General features: G+C 41.6%; 1 protein-coding gene and 1 long non-coding RNA gene across 3 annotated transcripts; both read left to right on the top strand.

The window, feature by feature from the left end:
- Positions 1-5,724: 5,724 nt before the first annotated feature.
- Positions 5,725-9,579, top strand: LOC136505853 (uncharacterized). The gene is made up of 4 exons (XR_010771337.1): positions 5,725-6,120; positions 6,208-6,401; positions 7,228-7,279; positions 9,319-9,579. It is a non-coding gene; the product is annotated as an uncharacterized lncRNA (long non-coding RNA).
- Positions 9,580-15,106: 5,527 nt separating this feature from the next.
- On the top strand, positions 15,107-20,887 carry LOC136504951 (probable galacturonosyltransferase 7). Of its 2 annotated transcripts, none has more exons than XM_066500003.1 (9): positions 15,107-15,593; positions 15,702-15,742; positions 15,872-15,946; positions 16,829-16,982; positions 17,056-17,108; positions 18,014-18,309; positions 18,582-18,939; positions 19,022-19,573; positions 20,000-20,887. In XM_066500003.1, the coding sequence occupies exons 1-9, from the start codon at positions 15,440-15,442 to the stop codon at positions 20,276-20,278; spliced, it is 1,962 nt and encodes a 653-aa protein (XP_066356100.1). In that variant the 5' UTR covers positions 15,107-15,439; the 3' UTR covers positions 20,279-20,887. The 2 variants fall into 2 exon arrangements, with proteins under 2 accessions (XP_066356100.1, XP_066356099.1); XM_066500002.1 differs by having other exon boundaries at positions 15,699-15,742.
- Positions 20,888-24,097: the final 3,210 nt, after the last annotated feature.

Below are 24,097 nucleotides of genomic sequence, written 5' to 3'. Positions count from 1 at the left end.
ATTATTGACAATATTGGTTTGTAATTTTATTTACCTATAAATTAGATATTTGGTCCCATTGTCATTTGTATTTTAATGGGCTCTAGCTATTTTCGAAATAAACAAAAAAAATCATCTTCATCTCACGGCATATGAAAAAGCTCTATATGTAAAGTTATTTTCGAAAAATAGAACAAAAAATCATCTTCCTCTTAGGTCATATAAAAAAAGATATAATTTTCATAAGGTAGAGCTAAAAGCTCTAGAAAATAAAATAAAAACAAGACAGTGAAAAGATTTGAATCAGGATATCATGTAATTATTTTCTATGCAAGTTATTCTATATATCCTATTTTCTACCAGGTGAAGATAGCCCAAGCCAACAGGTAGGCTCGTGTCCCCGTGGGGGCAGCAGAATAGGCCTGCGCACACAAATTGACCCCAGTAGGCCTGAGCACACAAATTCACAAAAAATCCAAAATAAACCGCACCACTCAAGAATCGAACCTTCAACCTCACACCTAACAACCAACAGCTTTGACCACCAGACTGATCATGTGTTCATGTCTATGCTAGTGTTTTATTCAATTTATTCCTGAACGTAAATTAGATGAACAATAAAATATCCCGCACCCGAAGCCCAAGAGGAGATGGGTCTCTTAAACAGCCGGGCCGCGCCGTATTTAAAAAAAAACACGCTGTGTGCTCATGAGCGATCGAACCTTGGCTAAAGCCATCCACAAAGCCACGCATTACTACTGACCTACAAAAGGAATTCGATAATTTATTGTATAATAATACTATATTTATAGGATTCTCTCTCGGCAACCAAAACCACAGCTTTGTGATTCCATGAATGTTTTATGGCATCATTAGCCATCCTTTGCTTATAAAAAATAAAAGACATGAGAAGAAAAATCTTTTATAAAAACACATCGAACCGGTGACCAGAGATCGATCCATCCTGATAGAAGCCTGGGACAATGTAGAAATGATCAAAACAAAAGTTATACATCTCTCATATTTTAAAATTCGAATTTTGAATTGTTCAAACAAGTCAGATGGGAAATAACTAAAATAAAAATTATACGTCTCGATGAGTTCTACAACTTTTTTATTTATGACTTTTTCATTTGAAACCATTTATTATCCCAACTCTTTGAAGATATACTACACATTATTCACAAATAGATACATCTCACATATAGTTAAATGACTAAGTGAGAGATGTTCCTATTTGTGAAGAATGTATAGTCCCACTTTATTGAAATTGCTTAAAATTTTTATACAATGCTTAAAAATCTACAAACTTGCGTGATAACATGACTTTGATGTATAATTATTGCATAAAAAATTTCAATCGATTTTAACAAAACAATACTACACATTGTTCATAAATGGATACATCTCAACATAGATATATGACTAAGTGAGATGTTTTTATTTGTGAAGGATGTATAGTCCCACTTTATTGAAATTGCTTGAAATTTTTATGGAATGCTTATTGACCGAAAATATGTTGGTGTGTCAATTTTCAGAATTATCTGACCAAATTTAGTTATTATTGTAATTATTTGTTGAATTACCATAAAATGAATGTAGTAATGTCTAAAATTGGTTAGAAAAATCTACAAACTTGCATGACAATATATTTTTGGTGTCTAATCATTGCATAAAAGTTTCATGTAATTTTAACAAAGCGCTACTGTACATTGTTAACAAATGTAACATCTCTCACATTTGAATGATGTTCACAAATGTAACATCTCTCAAATGTTATATGGCTAAGTGAGAGATGTGTAATGAATGATGTATAGTCCTACTTTTGAATTGTTCAAACAATATTGGATGAAGATATGACCAAAAGAAAAGTTGTAGACCTCGATTAGTTCTACAATTTTTTTGTTGACGACTTTTTCATTCGAAATCATTTGCTATCCTATAATTCTATTCAAAATTCTCTTATTTTGTAATTTAAATTTTGAATTGTTCATACATAGTCGGATGGGAAAATGACCAATACAAAAGTTGTAAATCTGGATGAATTTTATAACTTCGTTGTTGGTGACCTTTTTGTTTGAAATCATTTGCTATCCCTAAATATTCTTAATTCTGTAAAAAACAAAAATAAAATAACCTCGCTGTGGCCCATATCAGCCCAGTCACCCACAGCCACTCGATTCATGATCTGATGGCTAAAAATGATCCCGATCAGAAAACCCTAGCATATAATAGTCTCCAGGGAATCCCCTTCGTTCCTCTCAAGGCTGTGCTCGAGCCTCACCGCGCCACCCTCCCTCCCTGGTCTCTCTCGCGATGCCTCTCCCTCTTCAGCCGCAGACACGCCAAATCGGGCGCCGGCGCACATCTCCGGCCAGGGGCTCGCCAGATCGGGTGTTGGCCCACGTCACCGGCCGGGGGCACACCAGATCGAGCGGGCGACAGCGGCGGGTTGCTGGCGCCGCCGTGGGGCGTGGTAGTCTCCGCGCGCCCCCGGTGGTGAGCCGAGCCAAGGAGGCGAGTCCATAGTGCTCCGGTGCACGCGTCGCTGGACCACGCCGCGGTCCTGCTCGATGCGGTAGGACAGGGTACTCGTAGGCGAGCTACTACACGTCGTTGGGGCTCTTCGTTCTTCCCGTGCCTGGGCTGTGGTTCCTCATCAAGCGCTCCGTCAAGTCCAAGGTCCCGGATCCATCCCTGCGCTGTGCCCCTCTCCCCTCTTCCGTTGCTTGCCTCGATCTTGTTTGTCATGTATGCCAAATTGGTGGATGCAGATTGTGCAAAAGACATTTGTCAAAGAGGCCGACCTGGTCCTCCATGGAGCGACCTTCGACCTTCGACCTACGCCGGCGCCGTCTGCCGCTCTCCCTCGGCGGAACGACCTTCGATCTACGTCGGCGCCGCTTGCTACTACCGCTCTCCGGTAATGGAGCAAGGCCGTCGCTCTCTTCCTCGGCTGCTAGCTACCCGACGCGAAGGAGTCCACAGGCCGGATCTGTGTGCTTCCTCCTCAAGTCGTGGTTTGAGTGCCTCTTTGATCCTCAAATCTGTGCTACTAGGTACAAATTTCACGTTTTCTGCTCCCCCCTCTGCTGCTATAGTATAGGTTCATCTCTAGAAAGTGGAAACCAATCTACGTTTTTGTGTTTTTTTCTTCTGCTTCATCGTGTCCTTACTATGGTTACATTAGCTCAGTCAGAATGGACCCTGCATGTACAAAATGATTGCATGGCTTAGATTGCGTCAGTCTCAGTAGTCCCTGCGTCTATTGATTCATATTGCCTGGTCGCCTGCCTACATGAGATTTCTGTTGCTTCTCAGGTCTACAGTTCCACATGAATTAGCGATTCAAGCATTATGACTATTGTTCTATGTTTGCCACGTAAACTCATTTACTGATTCCAATGTGCTATCAGATAGATTTCCTCCATGTCTAACTGATTTTGTATCAGCATGTTGCTCAGGCAACGAGGTTTAGAGAATTGAAGCCTGCCTTCTTGATGGGCCGTTCCCTTTCGTTGTTTACCTTCAAATTTTGTCTATGCACTGCCACAATTTTACTTTGTCGTTGTTAGCCTGGTACTGGATTTAAAGATTACATTGCCTTTTCCCTTGCAAACTTTACACCGTTTTTGCCTTGCAGGTTCCTGTCCATGCCATATAATGCAGGTTCATGCATTTTTATGCTACAGATGTTGCCTTAGAATCTCCTATCCTGCTGCTCCTACCTGCCCTTGCTGTAGTTCTAGCTGCATCGGTATAGTTGTTGGCCTCCCGTGTAGTTCTAGCTGCATTGATATATAGTTGTTGGCGTCCCGTGTACAGTTCCTGCCATGTGAAAATAAAGGGCATTATATAGTAAATAGTATATACTACTTTTGGTGAGTTGATGGAAAAAAAAATCTTTGATTAACTTGCAATTTTTTAGTACTGTTTGTATAACTTGTAATGAGATTCACATCTCAAGATAGGTGTTCAGTTATCATTCGATTTTTGATGTAGCTTTGTATACTACAGATCTTATGTTGATAGCGTTTGCATTTGGATAATTTCTGAAATGGTGGATTAGATAATCTTTTACATACATGTCTATCAATTTTAGCAAGCAGTCAGTACCTCGATCATATTTACATCTGAATAAGTGCTTTTATTTCATGATGACAGGACTGCTGGATTTGTCCATGATGCTGCAGTATAGACCTTGCATAAACGGGGAAGATGGATAACCAAAGATTGTATTTTCTATTAAAACATTCTTTTATTGCGATCTTTTTTTTAATGTAATGCTTGCTGATGGCAAAAGTACAGTTCTTAATTTAGAAGAGCCAGTAACATATGCATATGTATTATTATTATAAATGATTTATTTCAGGTGTATTGTAACTATATTATTATAAGTGTATATGGATTGAAATATGTGGGTTGAAAATATATGGGCTCAATTGTGTGGGCTGAAAAAATTGTATGGGTGGCATTGTAACTAAATATATAACCTTTTTGATGTTTGGGCTCGATGGTTGTTGGCCCACTAAATATACAGGTTGCAAAATAGATTTTGTCCTAGAAATTAGTATCAATTTTATTTCTGTAAATGGACTTGACATATAATAAATTAGGCCCGTAATTATATTTGGCCCAGTAATAGTCTTTTTAGTACATGGGCCTAGCCAGGCCATAGGATATTTAATGACGACTCTTTAATTAGATCGTCATTATAAATTATGATGAAAAAACATGCGGTCGTCATTAAACATGATTTACCACACATGATCTTTGACGAATGATTTTTTGTCATGCAGCCGTCATAAATATAACTGCTATGACAAATATATCAGAATTTATGATGATAACAGGTCGTCATAGATCCTAAGATTTCTTGTAGTGAAGCATTTCTGCCTGCCTGCATAGCCGGAATACTGGACACGGCAGCGCAATAGCTAAATCTGACCAGAAAAAATACTACTGAGCAGTATCGTCAGTAAGTACTACACCCAGTATCCTAAAATACCGAATAATACTGAATTTTGTTCAGTATAACAGCTTGATGTAGAATAATAAATACCTGTGCTCGCCTGCTCGCTCGCACACAGTTAGGCCGCATCTTTTTGACATTTATTTATTTTAATTATAAAATTTATGGAAGTTCATTTATTAATTAAAAGAGGTAATTTTTAAACATACAAAAACTATTCATTTTTCAAGTTTCATATTTTTCCTAGGTAGAGTACATCATATAGAGGCTACACAAAACTTTTTAGAATGTTTAGAGCTCTAATTATTTTTTTACAAAAATAACAAATTCCAACACTATTCATCCATTTTCAGAAAAAGAAAAAGAATCAAAATTCATTTTCCCGCGCTCCTGGTCACTCTGCAGCGGCGGCGACGGTACCCAGATGGTAATGGCCTAATAGTTTAAGTACCCAAGTTGGAGGTCTTTTAGTTCGAGTACCCAGATGGTAATGCCCCTATAGTTTAAGTACTCAGGTAGTAGCTTTTTCAGTTCGAGTACCTAGATGGTAATGCCCTAATAGTTTAAGTACCCAGGGTGCATTTTACTCATATATATATATATATATATATATATATATATATATATATATATATATATATATATATATATATATATATATATATATGTTACCTGAGCTCGTCCGCGCGCACCCATTCCACGGGCCCGGTCCTTAGCTGACCCAGCAGCAGCCAGCACGCACCATCCCCTCCGCTGCCACCACATGACCTCAGCCCCCCACGACCACCCCTCCGTGCCGGTCATGGGAGAATCAGTTGCATCCGGCTCCGTCGCTCCCGTGGTCCGTGGAGTCCATCCTTCCCCACCGCCCGTGTGCCTCCGCCGGTGAAACTCCGGCAACACCTGGTTATATCTGCAGCCGCCCCACCCAAGGCGGCCATCCTCCTCGCAACGCCGCCCTTCCGTTCCTTGCCTCGCCGCTGCTGTGGGCACACCCAGCACCACCGTCTTCACCTCACCCAATCAGCTTGCCGTCGCCACGGACCGCGACTGTTTCTGTTATCGTATGATTTGTTTTGGTTTTTTTTTTGCCTAAATCCAGGAGATTAGTTGGATGATCCCCTCCCAAATTCATCTATACGAAGTGTGTTGCATCCTTTATCGCGGAGGCAAGCTTACGACTCTTTCTTTCTTTTTTGTTTCCATTAGAACCTAACAGGATTATGCAACAATATGAGTGGCTTGTTTTTGTGCAGATCGCCTGTGAAACATCAGCGCCAGGATCACCTGTGAATTTCTCCCATCCTCCTAGTGCTGCAGGGCAGATCTGCATGTTGCTCGGCTGCGCTGGTCTTCTTTGCCAGATCCGACGAACCATGCATGAAGTTGATTTTTGACACAAATTTCTACATCCTCATGGCCCGCGGATAATGGATGTGCAAGCACCAAGGTTCAGGAATCATGCCCCTCTTTATTACACAAAATACAGATTTACAAATTGACCATGTCTCGGCATTCAACTACATTTGGAATAGGAATGCATGAGCTCGATCAAGCTGTTGTAGTACCGCCAGGCTATCTCTTCTATTTTGGTTCTCAAGTGTCCAAGTGTCACCAACTTGATATGTTAGGCAAAACATATTAGCTGCAGACGGTCCAATAAACAATTGATGGTTAACCAATTAGCTATCACCATAAATATTTATTTCTAGAAACAGATATTAGGAATTTAGGATTGGTCCCGAAAACATGTGGTCATAGAAATCCTAGCCTACTAAATAATAATAAAAACTATAATTTAGAAACACAATAGTGCATACGGATTATGTGTCTCTGCTTATCGCTGTTACCTAGGCCAATGTGAGTATTAGAGAGCATAGGTCCAGTTTTGCATTAGTAAATTTCATCGGTCAGCAAGCTACAGTTCCAGCTTTCACTCCTTGTATGTATGTTTGTACATCACATAAATAAATAGTTCAGTCCAGATTTGGCAAGCCATTAATATAAACTGATGACATTTCGCCCATCACTAATACATGGGCAGTGTGCTTGCGGTGGTAGCTCATCTAAGGCACATATGCCTCAGAAAAATAGAGCTTATGGAGTAGGAAACAAAGCAAGGCCATTAGAGTAACCTTGCCTGGTACCTTGACACTAGCAAATCACTTTTTAAACCTGATTTTTATGCTTTGACACTAACTTTAAACATGATTTTTGTGCTTGTAAAATTGTACTATGATTTAGCATGATAGCTAATATTTTATTCAGCATGGCAGGAAATCAGTAAGCAGAGAACTCTAACAAGGGAAGACTAAGTGCACTGCAGAGGTCAGTTCCACTGCACTTCAGCAACTGTAAAGTATCTTTTGAAACCTGTGTATTCCAAGTTTTTGCATGTCACTAACGATGGTTCCAGACTTCCAGTTGATCCATTTATATGAGTATAAGTATAATACTTTAATTCGGTGACTATGTTTATCTTTCACCTTTTTCTATAGTACGTAGAATGTATCCTGTGCTTACTGAATTATTTTTGCATACTTATTTCCCATTTAAGTCAGCTTGAATCGTATCATATTTGAATGGTTAGTGGATGTGGTACCCTTCATTTACTATGTATTCAACAATGGATTAGAAGTCAGGAAAAAGTATTTATGCTATATCAGATAATTCATACTCATTAATTTTTTTTGTTGATTTGACAAGAGAAATTAATTTTATTGTGTTCAGCACATAGGTAATTCAATATAGCCTATAGCTCTTTGAGATGAAAGCATCAAATGCATTAGCTAATTTTGATTTCAGCTATTTTGAAATCGTTCAATGCTCAGCAATGGGACCGCTTGTTAGGCAAAGAAGTGATGTTTTTGTTTTTGTTGGGGAAGCATGATTGTCTGTTTGACATGGTGGCCTATGGTGGTGTTTGGTCCAACTCTCTCCAATATGGAGTAGTACGTGCCCAGTACTACCGAATTTGCCTGGGTGTTCTAGTTCTTTACTCGGCTTGGATCTTGTATTTGTTGGTTTTTACTCGCATAACTAAAATTGATTTCTGCATCACATCACTTGACCTTTTGCTGGTACAGTTTTCTCAAATTGGTTTGTGATTTTGTTTCACTGAAACTGTTCCTATTAATTTAGTCATTCTGCAAGGTATGTGTTGCATGGAAAATGTGCATATCTCTTTACTGCATTTTAAAACCTTCATCGAACAACTTCATAAACTCATTTTCTTCAGCTCCTTGCGTCCCATGGTAAAATCTTACACGTTATTGTTCTGATAGTTTTTTATGCTCACGCTACCTCTAGATCACAAATATTCCCACTCTATTTAAATATGCATATCTCAAGTTAGTTGATGCTGTATTTTGCCCCATGTACCAGATATGTTGCTCCTTTCATTACTCAATAGGCATTAGCTAGGACTAGGACTATATTTTCATTATACACGATAGAGTCATTGATTTCTGCACCATAGTCAAATGTTTACAACGACGGCTTGTTCGGGAGGCCGTAAATGATCGTGGATTATTTACTGCTGGCTGGTTTGGTGTGAGAGAAAAACACTGTTGCTGGCTGGAAATTTACGATCGTTTACGAGCAAGCGAACAGGCATATCATATTTCAAAATACTTCGCTTATAAAAATATGTGTACCAAATCTGTTTGCTCATATTTATTTGACACAAGAGTTTTAGTTTGCTTATATGTGTACCAAATCTGTTTGCTCATATTTATTTGACAAAGATAATTGCTTGGTCCGTTTGGTGCTGCTTATAAGCATTGTAGTTTGTCCAGTAGAGATCTTTAATTGGTTGCTGTTCATTGTAGCACAAAGGTAGCAGTGATTGTAAGTAGCCTTCTCATGAATTGTGAAGTGGGTGTCTTTTGGAATCAGAATAAGAAGGGACTGATAGTTTTTGAAGCTCACGCTACAATCACCATACTTCGCTTATAAAAATATGTTACTGCTTCTCACATACAGTTATATAATTCAGATATTTACCATGTTTTGCCGATTGATATGCATGACGTGTACAAACAAGCATGCTGCTGGGACACATGTTGCAGGTCTGAGGGAAGATTATTTGAGATAACATGTATGACACATTTAAGATATACTCAATTGAAAGAGATATTTTGTATATATATTCTTCTCTCTGAAAAAGACAAGACATTCTCCATGGATAGCACGCTTTTTTACCATATTCATCTAAAAGAAAAAATATATAAATATTTGTAGTTTTCACAATCTTAAGCAGATATTAGGGGGAGATTGCTCTACAATGAATTGTTTATATTTTGTTTGCTATTTTTGTACTTAATTAACTAATTGTATTATTACTTATAATGGTTTTGATCAAGCAGGATACATTCGGGGTTGTCTAACCTGTGCTTTTCAGTAGGGTGGTTCTTCCTGTTTCGTGCCCTGCTCTGCTTCTGCTCCCTATACAGTGCTACTGCTGCAGCATGTCTTCCTCACGGTGCTCCTGGATACCGATAATGGTTCTTGCAGCTGTATATTCTTCATACATGGCATGTTACAAAGAGCAGTCAAGTAGCCACTAGAATTGTATTAAATTTACAAATTTCCAAGTCACTTTGGTTAACAAATAATGTTTGTCACCAACTTACTTTTATGCTTTGATCCTAGACTAGCATAAAAAATGCTGCACATACTTTGATTTGATAATTTTATTGTTAACAATTTTATATTTAACTATAAAAAGCCATTCTTGACGGGGATTAACAATTAAAAGCATATCTCAATTTTATACTGATAACAAAAATTCATTGTTCTTAACGACGATATAGGGTGAGCACTGCCAAGAAAAATGCAAAAAAAAAGATGCAAAAAAGAACATGAAAAGTCCACGCAAAAGAGATGCAAAAAAAAAGGAATGTGAAAAGTTCACGACAAAAATGGTGAAAAGTCAACGCAAATAAGGAACAGAAACTCAGTCAACGCAAAACAAAACAGAAAAAACCCAGAAAAAACAGGTCCATGTGTGGAAAAAAAACACGGCCATACGAGAGAAAAAAAGCCACCGAAAAAAACCACGCCGGAGGACGTACGGGACGGTGGTGGAGCGGAGAGTGTCGGGGACTGAATATTATTTAGGGGGTGTTTGGTTCCATGGACTAAATTTTAGTCTATGTCACATCGGACATTCGGATATTATTTAGGAGAACTAAATATGAGTTAATTATAAAACTAATTACATAGATGGGGACTAATTTACGAGACGAATTTATTAAGCCTAATTAATCCGCCATTAGCACATATTTACTGTAGCACCATATTGTCAAATCATGGACTAATTAGGCTTAAAAAATTCGTCTCGTAAATTAGCCACAATCTGTGCAATTAGTTATTTTTTTGTCTATATTTAATGCTTCATGCATGTGTCCAAACATCCGATGGGACAGGGACTAAATTTTTCCTGTAGAAACCAAACACCCCTTTAGTAATACACTCTCGTGTCTGATGCAGGTCGACACGACAGACTGACAGACACTGGCCTTGAATCAAGGCCCTGTTTAGTTCCCTCCCAAAACGCTAAATTTTTTAAGATTTCTCGTCACATCGAATACGAAAACGCATGCATGAAGCATTAAATATAAATAAAAAAATAAAACTAATTACACAGTTTAGACGAAATCCACGAGACGAATCTTTTAAGCCTAATTAGACTATGATTGGACACTAATTGCCAAATAACAACAAAACTGCTACATTGTTCATTTTGCAAAAAAAATTGCATCTAAACTGGGCCCAAGCATGTTGGCAAGCTGGCGAATCATAGACGATGATATGCGTGCGTGTATGCAGAGCTTCTACTGGCCGTACTAGTTTCTGCAAGCCACCTCTGTCCTGAGAAGAGTGCTGCGTGCATTCAAAATTTAACCAAATATATATAAACAAAAATATTAATGATTATGACAAAAAAAATATATTATAAAAACATATTTCATGACAAATCTAATGATACTTATTTGATGTCATGGTTATTTATATTGTTTAATGTAAATTGGTCAAGTTTGACATACTAAACATGACACTGTGCTAGAATTATAATCTGTTGCGATGGAGAGAGTATTATAAATTGGATTTTTAACATTGTTTATTTTAAAGGTAAAGTATAATTTTCAATAATTGGTCTGTTTTTTAGTTTTAAACTACAAAAACGGGTAACGGACGCCCCCAACTATCAAAGCCCGACAAAATTGGTTCCTTTGCTGGTTTCAAAAGGTGAGATCTATTTTACCACGGAGGGAGTATCTCGTACGTTTCTAAAAATATTTGAAGTCTTTGACATAGTTTTGCCCCTGCTGTTGGGGACGCTCTAGGCGTGCTGTGCCTGTGAGTAGTTGCAGTAGAGAAAGGGATCCACGGACCACGGTCGTCGACGGTTGGTAGATGGGGAAATGCGTATGCATTGCATGGGTGATGGCTGAAAACCGTGAAACTGGAGAGAGAGAGAGACGGCACGGCATGTGCACGTGGACAAGGACCATCCAATGGCAAATCAGGTCAAGTAGATCCACAAATGCTGCCAAAAAAGATCACGGTAGCCAGTAGACGCAGTAAAACCGTAGCATGCTAGTTGGATGGAGATGTTTACAGTTGTCCTCTTATAGATTTTTAGACTTTTGGGCACTTTGAAATGCAGCGATTTCATAAAACTCGTATATCGGTATATGAATTTCACAAGAATAAATTTATGTTTATAGGACAAACATATAGGGGGGATGAGACGTTTGTGCTAGTCGAACTTATCAAAGCCAAGGCTGGAGAGACCAAGCACCTGCCGCCCAAAAGAAGAGCAACCAACCCTTAAACTTGGGCTGCTCACGACTCAATACTACAAGTCGCTTCTCCCTTTTCTTTTATACATGATAGTGAATGAAGAATCATACTTTGACCTATTGAATTTTTATTACTTGCTCAATCATACTTCTCCGTCCCATATTAAAGGATGTTTTAGAATAACTCACGAAAATCAACGTTTCCAATAGACTAAAATACCCCTCACGAAATAGAGATAGAGGGTCTGTTCGCTTGAACTTATCAGCCGGTTTATCAGCTAGAATCTACAGTATTTTTCTCTCACAACAAAACAGCTTCAGCCGACTTTAATACCAGTCGAACAGGCCCTAGATCCATTGGTAAAAGAGAATGTACATTAGAAAAAGAGAGGGTCAAGTATTTTGAGACAAAATTTAAATGCAATAGAATCATCTGTTTCATGGGCGGAGGGAGTACGTACCAACGATGCTGAGAAAATTAAGTATTTTATAGGATAAAATTTGAATGTCATAAGATCATCTATTTTGGATGCGGAGGGTGTACGCATCAATGCTGTTGAAGAATAATATGCACCATTGTGTTTGACGAGGGATAGATACTACTCGCTCCGTTCAAAAAAAAAAAAATACAATTCTCGCTTCCCGATAAGTCAATCGGTTTAATTTTTTATCAAAATTATATAAAAAATACTAACATTCTTGATACAAAATTAGTATCATTAAATTAGTCATAGAATATATTTTTATAATAAATTTATTTGGAGACATAAATATTAATACTATTCTATACAAATTTGGTCCAACTTGAGCTATTTTGACTGACACGGATCCCATAATTATATTCTTTTCTGGACGGAGGTGTACCTTCGTATCTAAATAAATCGATTTTATATTTGTCTTAAGTTGAATATTTTTATGTGTAATTAAATTTATAGAAAAGAGCATAAATATTTATAGCACCAAATGATGATATTATGAAAATATATTGTATATTATATCTAATCTAATGATGCTAATTTAATGATCTTAATGTTTTTTCTATAAATTGAATTAACTTTAAAAGTATTTAGTTTCTGATAACTCCAAAAACTGATTATACAGAGAAGAGGGAGCAATAAACAAAACAAAAGAAGAAGAAAGTTTAAACGAGAGTTTGACGAGCTGTCCCTGTATTTTTTTCCCGTCGGCACGAAACAAAGGATGGAAAAGGACGGCAGAGATTTGGGATGGTCTTGTTTAGTTTCCCTTAAAATTAGCCCCCTATTACATTGTATATTTGAATACATGTATGGAATAACTAATTATATAGATTGTGACTAATTTGTGAGATAAATTTTTTAAGTCTAATTAGTTCATATTTTGACAATGTTATGCTACAGAAAATATGTACTAATGATGAATTAATTAGACTTAATAAATTCATCTCGCGGATTGATGAGGACTTCTGTAATTTGTTTTAGGGGATGTTTGGATGTAGTGACTAAAGTTCATGAGGTACGTCGCATGGGGTGTTCAGATACTAATAAAAACAAATTACAGAATCCGTCAGTTATCCGCGAGACGAATTTATTAATCCTAATTAATTCATCATTAGCACATATTTACTATAGCACCACATTGTTAAATCATGGACTAATTAGACTTAGAAAATTCGTCTCACAAAATAGTCTTAATCTGTGCATTTAGTTTCATAATTAGTCTATATTTAATACTCCATGCATGTGTCAAGCATCCGATAGGACAGCGACTAAATTTTCGGAGGTGAATCTAAGGGGGTGTTTGGTTCCACGAACTAAATTTTAGTCCTTGTCATATCGGACGTTTGACACTAATTTAGAGTATTAAATATAGACTAATTACAAAACTAACTGCACAGATTGAGACTAATTTGCGAGACGAATCTATTAAGGCCTTGTTCAGCTTACCTTATATTTGGCTTGTTCGACTTTTTTTTTCAGCCGGAACAGTGTTTTTCTCTCATAATATTTCAGCCAGAATAGTATTTTTCAGTCAAGTTTTACCAAGACGAACAGGGCCAGCCTAATTAGTCCATGATTTGACAATATGGTGCTACAGTAAATATATGCTAATGATGGATTAATTAGGCTTAATAGATTCATCTTATAAATTAGTCTCCGTCTGTGTAATTAATTTTATAATTAACTCATATTTAGTCCTCCTAATTAGCATCTAACTTCCGGTATGACAGGGACCAAACTTTAGTCTCTGAACCAAACACCCCCTAAACACCCCTTATTATTGAGCTGTGTTTAGTTCGCGAAATTTGAGAATTTGGCTACTGTAGTACTTTCGTTTTATTTGGCAATTAGTGTTCAATCATGTACTAATTAGGCTCAAAATGTTCGTCTCGCGATTTCCAACCAAACTGTGCAATTATTTTTTTCATCTACATTTAATGTTCCATGCACGTATCGCAAGATTCGATGTGATGGCTACTGTAGCACTTTTTGGGAAACTTTTTGGAACTAAACACAACCTTAGGCTGCGTTTAGTTCGCGAAATGAAAATTTTTGGATGTCACATCGGATGTTTTGGAGATATCGGAAGGGGTTTTCGGATACTAATAAAAAAAACTAATTACATAGCTCGCCTGGAAACTACGAGACGAATTTATTAAGCCTAATTAATCAATCATTAGCGCGTGTTAGTTACTGTAGCACTTATGGCTAATCATGGACTAATTAGTCTTAAAACATTCGTCTCGTGATTTCCAACCAAACTATGCAATTAATTTTTTTCGTCTATATTTAATACTCCATACATGTGCCACAAGATTCGATATGATAGTTTGGGGTGAAAATTTTTGGAACTAAACCAGGCCTTAGTATCAGAACACTTACGTGACAGCTCCACGTGATATTCAACGTAACGTCTTAAACTTTAGCACCTGCGTTTAAGGGTGTGTTTAGTTCGTGAAATGAAAATTTTTGGGTGTCACATCGATGTGTCGGAAGGATATCAGGAGGAGTTTTTGAATACTAATAAAAAAACAAATTACAGAACCCATCAGGAAACTGTGAGACGAATCTAATGATACTAACTAATCGGTCATTAGTACATGTAGGTTACTGTAGCATTTAAGGCTTTTCATGGTCTACTTAGGCTTAAAAGATTCGTCTTGTGATTTTGCCGAGAACCGTGCAATTAGTTTTTTTTCATCTATATTTAGTACTCCATGCATCTGCCGTAAGATTTGATATGACGCTTTAGGGTGAAAATTTTTGGAAAATAAACAGGGCCTAAGCATCCAAAACGCGTCCTAAGCAAAACTGCAAAGGCAGACGCGGGCCCTGGACGGTCGGCCGGCGGGCTCCACTGAGGCCGCTCCTCTCCGGCTCTCCTCCCCCACCCTCAGCCTTCCTTCCCACCAGTCTCCCGCTCTCCAGTCTCCACTCCACTGATGCCTGGTGCATAGCGGCGCGGCGCGGGGGCTGGCTGGTTGGTTCCAGACAACGCCGCTGGCTTAAACGCGCGAGGCCCGAGGAAGCTTTAGCTTGTTTCTTGCAGTTAATGCGGGAAGCAACTGCATTACCACCTCACCACCAGACCCAGCACTGACCTCCCGGCTCCGGCCCCGGCTGGCGGCAGCGCTCCGTTGAGGAGCACTGGAGCAGAGCAGAGCAGGTGCCAGTGCCACTAGCACGGCCACGACCACGGCATGAAGGGGCACCAGCACCAGTCGTCCTCTCCGCTGCTGCCGCCGCCGCCCAGCAAGCGCCGCTGCAGCGGGCTGGCGGCGGCCGTGCCGGCGCTCGTCGTCTGCTCCACTCTGCTCCCGCTCGTCTACCTCCTCGTCCTCCACCGCCCTGCCGGTGCGTCCGCGCCTCGGATCTGTCGTCTCCCCCTCCCTTTTCTCGCTGATCTTCTAACCCTCCGCGTGTCGCGTTGCGTGCTCCGTGTTGTGTTGTTGCTTGCAGCAGGATATGGATCGGACGACCGCGCCGCCGTGGTCATCAGCAACGTAAGCTTCTCCACTCTCCCCGTGCAGAAATTTCTTATTTTTTTTTATTAATTACACCGTCCTCAAAGAAGTTTAGCAGAGTCCTAGCTTCTGAAATCCTCACGCCTTGGTTGTGCTTGGGGTTGCTAGGAGCTGGCCGGCGTCGGAGCGCGTGGCATGCGGCATCTGGAGAATGGGGGCGCCATGAAGCACAAGCTGCTCAAGGTTACAATCCCTGCCTGCTACACTGCTGACTGCTCAAGAGGCAGTGCAGTGGTGGAGCATTTTGTTTGTGTGTTTTATATGTCAGAGACAGTGATCAAGTTGAATTCTTTCTTTTTTTTTTGCCGGCCCGCATTCGGGGAGAAATTAATTAAGCTACTCGCCACCTCTGCTGATTTTAGTGCGTTCATGCGGCTCGCGTGCGTGTGCGCGTGTCGTGCGGACATCCGCCGCTGCGTGCGTGCTGCCGTGCTGTGACGCTTAACAACCTACCGCCTCTGTCTCCATTCTCAAGTTGCTTTCTTTAGAATAGGTGGAGGTGGCAACCCGAAATTGTTTCTGTCGTCACGCCTTGACATGCCCATGCCTCAGTTTGCTATTCTTGGAGTAGGTGGGTGGCAACCTAAAATTGTTTCTTTCATCGTGCCTTGACATGCCATGCTTCTGATGAAATGTACACAAAACTGCTGTTGCTGGCAAGATGCCCTCTTGCTGTACCTTCCCAATTTGATTTGCCTTGTTATCTATTTTCTGTAATCACCTTTGTGTCAGTCCATAACTGAATTTGAAGAGTGGACACGAAATATTTATTTCTTACATATCCTCTGAGTTAGCAGTGATTCACTAAATATATATATTTTTTTCAGTAGTAACTACTGAAATCAAAATACATCAATGGGTTGTGTGCAGTGTGGCCCAATGCTGGTGATGAAACTTTGCTCAAATCTGCAAACTGCTGCACAACTATCTAGCTAGATGGATCGCTTTGCCACATTGACGTTTCCTGGCTCACCTAAAACCATCATCAAGAGACTGCTGCACTGAAATGTCTGATGTTTTCTTTTCAATCTTGACTGACCTCCTCTTTTTTCTGACTGTATCCAGGATGTTTCCAAAAAAGTGTCTGGATCTAATGGGATTTCGGCTGAGAGATCTACTAGATCAAAATCTACCAAGGATCATGCTATCAAATCAAAAGCAAAGTTCAAGGGTGCTTTCTCTTTAATTGAACTAAATAATGACACCTTCAAAAGTAAAGGTAAGCGTTAGGAGAGTACAAACAGCGTGAGATGTTGCTAGTATCCATCTTACTGTAGTCAGTCGTATTTCAGGACCCCGTAGCCCCAAAAGGTATCAATTGAAGGACTTGTCCTGGAGTTCAAAGGTAACTGCAACCTCTTATTTCCCTACATTTAGAATTCAGTAGTCTGCAGCTCTTCATTTTTCATATTTGAAAAAATAGCGAGTAGCCTCAAGGGCTTACCATGCACAAAATGGTGAGCTCAATTTGTTTTGCTTCTATTGACGTGACCATTTATCACTGGGGCTTCATAGTCAACAATTTTCATGAATATATACAGTAAACACAAATGTGATGATAGGATTATTGTTGTCCATCAGTCTGGCATCAGTAATAATCCTGTATGTTGTTTCTGTGGGTTCAACTTTCAGTGAGATTTTACAAATAAAGTTGATAGGCTACATTTTGCACATTCACATCTGCTAGTAAGATAGTTTTCTTTATAAGTACTTTAAATCAGGTAACAATATATATTGTGGTGCAATGCAATGTACAATTGTGTCCCTTAAACATACTGTATGTTTTTTCACCTTCTATAAGATTTACCCATTATCTAAAAAAAAGATTTACCCATTATTCCTTGGTGAAAAAAGTTACTGAAGAATTTTTTTATCTACTCTGCGCTTTTTAGGTCCTGCGAGATGTACAAGGTCATAGTACCACTCAGACATCTAAGGACGTATGATCAAGTATTCCTTAGTGGTGACATTAGTGTCGCATATAATGTTTTACAATATTATCAGTTAGACATAATCATACATGTATTTGCAATTAGTTCTTTAGAAAACCTCTTGTTGTGAAGGCCGAGTGTAATTAGTTCACATATTACCACAGCGGTTTTCGGGTTGTTGGTGCAGGATATGACTCATGTGCTCTTATGAGGATCTGTGCTTTAAGAACAGGGCTGCCAATTTTGTTTTTACTAGTGAATCCTTCAGAATCCTTTTTTTACTTTTCTACCACAGGGAACTTAATTGGTTTTGTGACAGGATACAACTGTTGATGCGAAAGAGAACCATGGTCAAGAGACGGTGCATGAGGACAATATCAAGTCCTGTGAACATGAATATGGAAGTTACTGCCTCTGGTCTACTGAACATAGGGAAGCAATGAAGGATACCATTGTCAAGAGGCTTAAAGATCAACTTTTTATAGCAAGAGCTCATTATCCTAGTGTTGCAAAATTGAAGCAACAGGAAAGATTTACACGTGAACTGAAGCAAAACATCCAAGAGCATGAACGCATGCTGAGTGACACCATCACTGATGCTGATCTTCCACCATTGTTAGTCTCACCTTAGCTTTAAAATCATATGTGTTTCTTTATTTTTCATATAACCTTTTGCACTAAATAAATGAATTATATGTGGCCAGTGCAATCAATTAACATGACTTTGCTTCTTGTCTTAGTTCTGTGTCTGCATTTCTTCAAGAAATAAAGGATGAGCATACCCAATTATGATGCTTGTGACTTAATTTCGATAAAATGATGCACTGCAATGTCTTTTTTTATTTCTCAAAATATTTCTGGTGGCAATGACTGGTTACTCTTTTCAGTTTTGCAAAGAAGCTGGAGAAGATGGAGCACACTATTGAGAGAGCCAAGTCTTGTGATGTAGGATGCTCGAATGTTGAACGGAAACTTAGGCAGCTACTTGATATAACTGAAGATGAAGCTTATTTCCATACAAGGCAGAGTGCATTTCTATATCATCTTGGGGTCCAGACTACGCCGAAAACTCACCATTGCTTGAACATGAGATTGACAGTAGAATATTTCAAATCCAGATCAAGTCATATGGATCAGTTAAATGAGCAGGAGCTTGAAAGTCCTACCTTCCATCACTATGTAATATTTTCCAGGAACGTACTTGCAGCTTCCACCACTATCAATTCAGCAGTTATGAACTCCCAGGTATACCATTATTTTCAAATAGTCTAAACTATTGTGTGGAATTCATCTTGATCACTAACTTATGCCCAATAACACATTTCAGAACTCAGACCACATTGTTTTCCATTTGTTCACTGATGCGCAAAACTTTTATGCGATGAAGCATTGGTTTGATAGAAATTCATACTTGGAGGCAACTGTTCATGTAACTAACATTGAGGACAACCAGAAGCTCTCTAAGGATATACATTCCCTTGAGATGCAACAGTTATGGCCTGCAGAGGAATTTCGTGTCACAATTCGTAATCATTCTGATCCTTCCCAGAGGCAGATGAAAACTGAGTACATATCTATTTTCGGCCATTCACATTTCCTCTTGCCCGACCTTCTTCCTAGCTTGAATAGAGTAGTTGTTCTGGATGATGATTTGATTGTCCAGAAAGACTTATCATCTCTGTGGAACCTCGATATGGGTGGTAAAGTGGTCGGTGCTGCCCAGTTCTGTGAAGTGAGATTAGGCCAGTTGAAACCTTATAAGGCAGACCATAATGTCAATGCTAATTCATGTGTGTGGTTGTCTGGCTTGAATGTCATTGAATTGGATAAATGGAGGGACATGAGCATTGCCAGTTTGTATGATCAATCGTTCCAAAAGGTCAGTAGAACTCAGCATTCACATTAAATTATCAATTGTTATCTTATGAAAATTTGTGGTTTAGGTCACGGGTTCGAAGCAGCCTCTCTGCAGATTTTGCGGGGGGAAGGTTTGCCTCGGTTTTTCCCTTCCCTAGACCCACTCATGTGGGAGCCTCCGGCACTGGGTCTGCCCTTTTTTTACATGTGGTAGCTCTAGTCCTATCCTTTTGCCATTCTCTTATGTCTAGAAGGCAGCTGCCAACACTCTCACGGTGCAACTGGTCAGCACAACACGCCAAAGAAGTGGTTGGCTGAGCCAGCCTGGGTTCGAGTCACGGCACCAGCTTCTTAAGATGAAAATCAGGGGGACATCTCTCCCCCTGGTCAAATCTTTTTTTTAGATGGCAGCTGCCATATCATATATTAACTTTGCTTTTTTTTGCAGTTGCGAAAGGACAGCCTGAAATCACAGCGACTGCAAGCACTCCCTGCAAGTTTACTTGCCTTTCAAGATCTGGTATATCCTTTGGAAGATTCATGGGTTCAATCAGGCCTTGGACATGATTATAGAATTAGTCACGTCGATATAGAAAAGGCTGCTACTCTGCACTATAATGGTGTGATGAAACCTTGGCTTGACTTGGGGATACATGATTATAAGAGCTACTGGAGGAAGTACATGACTAATGGAGAGAAGTTCTTGACAGAATGCAATATTCACTGACTAATATAGGACATGAAATGCACCAACACTCATTTTTGAGCATTTGAACCACAGACTTCAAGGGCTTTGCTTAAATGATGAGGTTATCATGAAGATAAACAGAATCACTCCTGGCATGCAGTATCTATGATGACTCAAATACACCTCTGACGAGGCGGTGCTCAATCAAATACCAAAAGGAGAATAGGATGAAATGCTTTCTGCATAAACTGCCAATGTTGCCATAACAGCATCTACGTTGTTTGACGGACGCCAGCATGAGACCTGAGTTATGTTGCAGAATACCAAGATATAATGTAGATTATTTCACTGTTTGTTACGGTTTGATGAATTTTTTCCATATGCAGCTGGGCATTGCAAAAGTGCAGTTCCTTGCTGCTCATTTTTAGTATAAAATCTTTGGTGCTATTCTTTTTGCTCATTATGCAAGAGCAACACTGAGGGAGTCCAATGTTAACTGCAGCACAGCATGTACAGGGAACACCAAATGATGCGTGAATTAGCAAGTATTTTTCTTGTGATTCTTTGCAGCAAGGCTTGCATTTGTTATTGTTAGATGTTGATATCCCATTGACGACATAACAAATGGTTGTTTGTTCTGCTCAATGGCATTCTTTGGCTTTATAGGATCTTTTTGTTTTTTTAGGAAAAGTATAGGATGTTTTTGTAGTGCAAATCTCAGAAGGAATGAGAATTCAGATAGTTGTGTAGCATAATTTGGATGTCGATCCTGCGACCAAGCACAGCAAATGAAAAAAGAAAGAAGGAACTGTATTCTTTGATATTTGCATACTTGCATTGTTACGACGGGCATCTCCTATCAGCGCCGGCCCAGGCCCAGGCCCAGGCGCTCGTAGATATGCCATCTATAGTTATTTTTGCTATTTCCATAATTATAGGATTTGAGATTGATTTGCTCGTAAGTTTGAGGGGATAAATACCCCTTGACCCTTTGAGAATTAATTAAGCAAGGCAAAAGTATTTGCCTGGCCTCAAGGGCCATTACGTGACTCTCTCCAGCCTCCCTGCCCTATCTCTCACGTGAGCCCCAGGGCAAACAGCAGCAGTGCTGCCGCCGCCGGCGCTCACCTCCACCATGGCTCCTGCTCACTGTGTCCCTCGTCCTCGTCCCCTAGTCTCCTATCCCTACGCTCTTCGCAGCCGCGGTAGGATCAAGGATCCTATCAATCTGGTGTTGGAGATGTCAGGTTCGGATGCTACCGCTACGGTGGACGCCAAGACCACCGCCCAGTCGATCCAGCCGGTCGTGCTGCCGGCGACGCAGGGGGCGCCGCCTCCCGCACCCGACGCCATCACCAAGGCCCTTGCGGAGATCACCCAGCAGCTGGCCAACCTCAACGCTGGGCAGGCGCACCTCTCCGCACAGTAGGCGTCCATGCAATCTCACCTGGCCACTGTGGAGAGCCACCGGGCGTCTTTTTCTACGGGCGCCCTGCCCTCGAGCTTTCCCTACGGGATGCCGGGGTATGGCACGTCGGCGTTTTCAACCTACTCCACCACCACCGTCGCCGCCGCTGCCTTTTCCGCTGCCACTCCGCATACCACGCTATCCACTGCCCCAACCCATCCTCCGGGGTTCCCATCCACCTTCCTAAGTTTCCACCCTCACCATCCCCGCTGCCCAATTTTTTAGAGACACCCACGCCGACGTTTCTGCACTACACCGCCCCGGTGCCGCCACTTGCGCCCATGCCTTCTGTCGAACTAGGCATTTCGCGCTTCAGCAAGCTGGATTTCACTTCCTATGATGGCATGGAGGACCCCCTGAATTGGCTCACCCACTGCGAGCAATTCTTTAGGGGGCAGCGCACGCTCGCTTCAGATCGCGTCTGGCTCATGTCATACCACCTTCGCGGTGCCGCCCAGACATGGTACTATGCCCTGGAACAGGATGAGGGCATGCCTACTTGGGAGCGCTTCAAGGACCAGTGTCATCTCCGCTTCGGGCCACTGGTCCGTTGCAACCGCCTCTCCGAGTTGGCACGGTTGCCCTTCCACCATACGGTGGAGGCCTACTAGGAGCATTTCAACGCCCTGGTCTGCCACAACGCCAACTTGGAGGCGCGCTAGAAGGCGGACTTGTTCGGGGGGGGGGGGGGGGCTCCGGGAGCACATCCGCGTCGACGTCAAACTTTGGGAGCCCCAGGACTTGCAGATGGTGATGCACTTGGCTCGGGCATATGAGCGCCGTGCCGTGGCCATCTAGCAGGCTCTGGTGTAGCACCCCGCATGGCCCCAGCACCAGTAGTTGGCGCTGCCCAGCGCCGCCACGCCTAGAGCAGCTGTGCCCAGCCAGCAGCAACAGCCGACTCCAGCACAGACTGCACCACAGCGGCCGTTCCACTGCCTGACGCCCGCCGAGATGCTAGAACACCACTGTCAGGGGCTGTGTTTCAACTATGATGAGCCCTATGTGTGGGGCCATCAGTGCCAGCGCCTATTCTTCCTCGAGGCTGTCGACTTCCTGGTTGACAACCCCACCGACGATGTGGTTGCCGAGGTGGCTCTGTGGGAGGAGCAGCTCATCGCCCTGATCGTCTCCCTCTACGCCGTCGATGGCATCCGTATGGAGGAGACAATGCACCTCCACGTCTACATCCATGGCCACAAGCTCCTTGCCCTGCTCGACAGTGGCTCGACCCACAACTTCATCAACGCTGGCGTCATGCGCCGCATTGGGCTAACGACAGGTGACAGTAACATGCGGGTCACAGTGGCCAACGGCGATCACATAGCCTGCTCTAGCGTGGCTCGTAACATGGCCATGCGCATCGACAAGGAGGATTTTTCTATCAGCTACTTCAGCATTAACCTCGTCCTTGGCGTTGACTACCTCCGTACCCTCGGACCCCTTCTGTGGGACTTCGAGGACCTGTGATTGTCCTTTAGGTGAGGCGATCAGTGCGTCCTCTGGAAAGGCGTGGGCTCCCCCACAATGACATCCGGGAACCAACCCTCCACACGGTGATGGGCGGCCACCAGCGGCCACTGCTAGATCAGCTCCTTCACTAGTACGGGGCTATCTTCGATGAGCCCCGTGGGCTCCCTCCGGCGCGCCCATACGACCATTAGATCCACTTATTGCCAGGCACGCTGCCAGTGACTGTCTGCCCGTACCACTACCCACAGATTCAAAAGGATGAACTCGAGCGGTAGTGCGCCGCCATGTTGGAGCAAGGCATCATTCACCCTAGTACCTCACCGTTTTCGACGCCAGTGCTACTCGTCAAGAAGGCTGATGGGTCCTGGCGCTTCTACATCGACTACATGGCGCTAAATGACAAAGACACCAAAGGACAAGTTCCTGATTTTGGTGGCTGACAAACTCTTGGATGAGCTCCATGGTGCCAGGTTCTTCACCAAGCTGGACTTGTGGTCTGGCTATCACCAGGTCCGCATGCATCCGGAGGACATTGAGAAGATGGTGTTTCGTACTCACCACGGACACTTCGAGTTCCTCGTCATGCCTTTTGGTCTCTCCAATACGCCAACCACATTCTAGGCGCTCATGAATGATGTCCTTCGGCCCTTCCTCCATAGGTTCATGCTTGTTTTCTTCGATGATATTTTCATCTATAGCTTGTCATGGTCCGAGCACCTACAACATGTCTGCCTCATCTTTGATGCCTTGCTTGCGCATGCCCTCTTCCTCAAGAGGTCAAAGTGCACCTTTGGGGCACCCTCAGTCGCCTACCTCGGCCATGTCATCTCCACCGATGGTGTCGCGATGGACAGCGACAAGGTGGATGCCGCCGCTTCTTGCCTAGAGCCCTGCTCACCTTGGGGCATGCATGGCTT

This window comes from Miscanthus floridulus, chromosome 14 (genome assembly GCF_019320115.1).
Source record: "Miscanthus floridulus cultivar M001 chromosome 14, ASM1932011v1, whole genome shotgun sequence".
In the NCBI taxonomy this organism is placed as follows: Eukaryota; Viridiplantae; Streptophyta; class Magnoliopsida; order Poales; family Poaceae; genus Miscanthus; species Miscanthus floridulus.
This window is presented reverse-complemented; position numbering and strand designations above follow the sequence as displayed.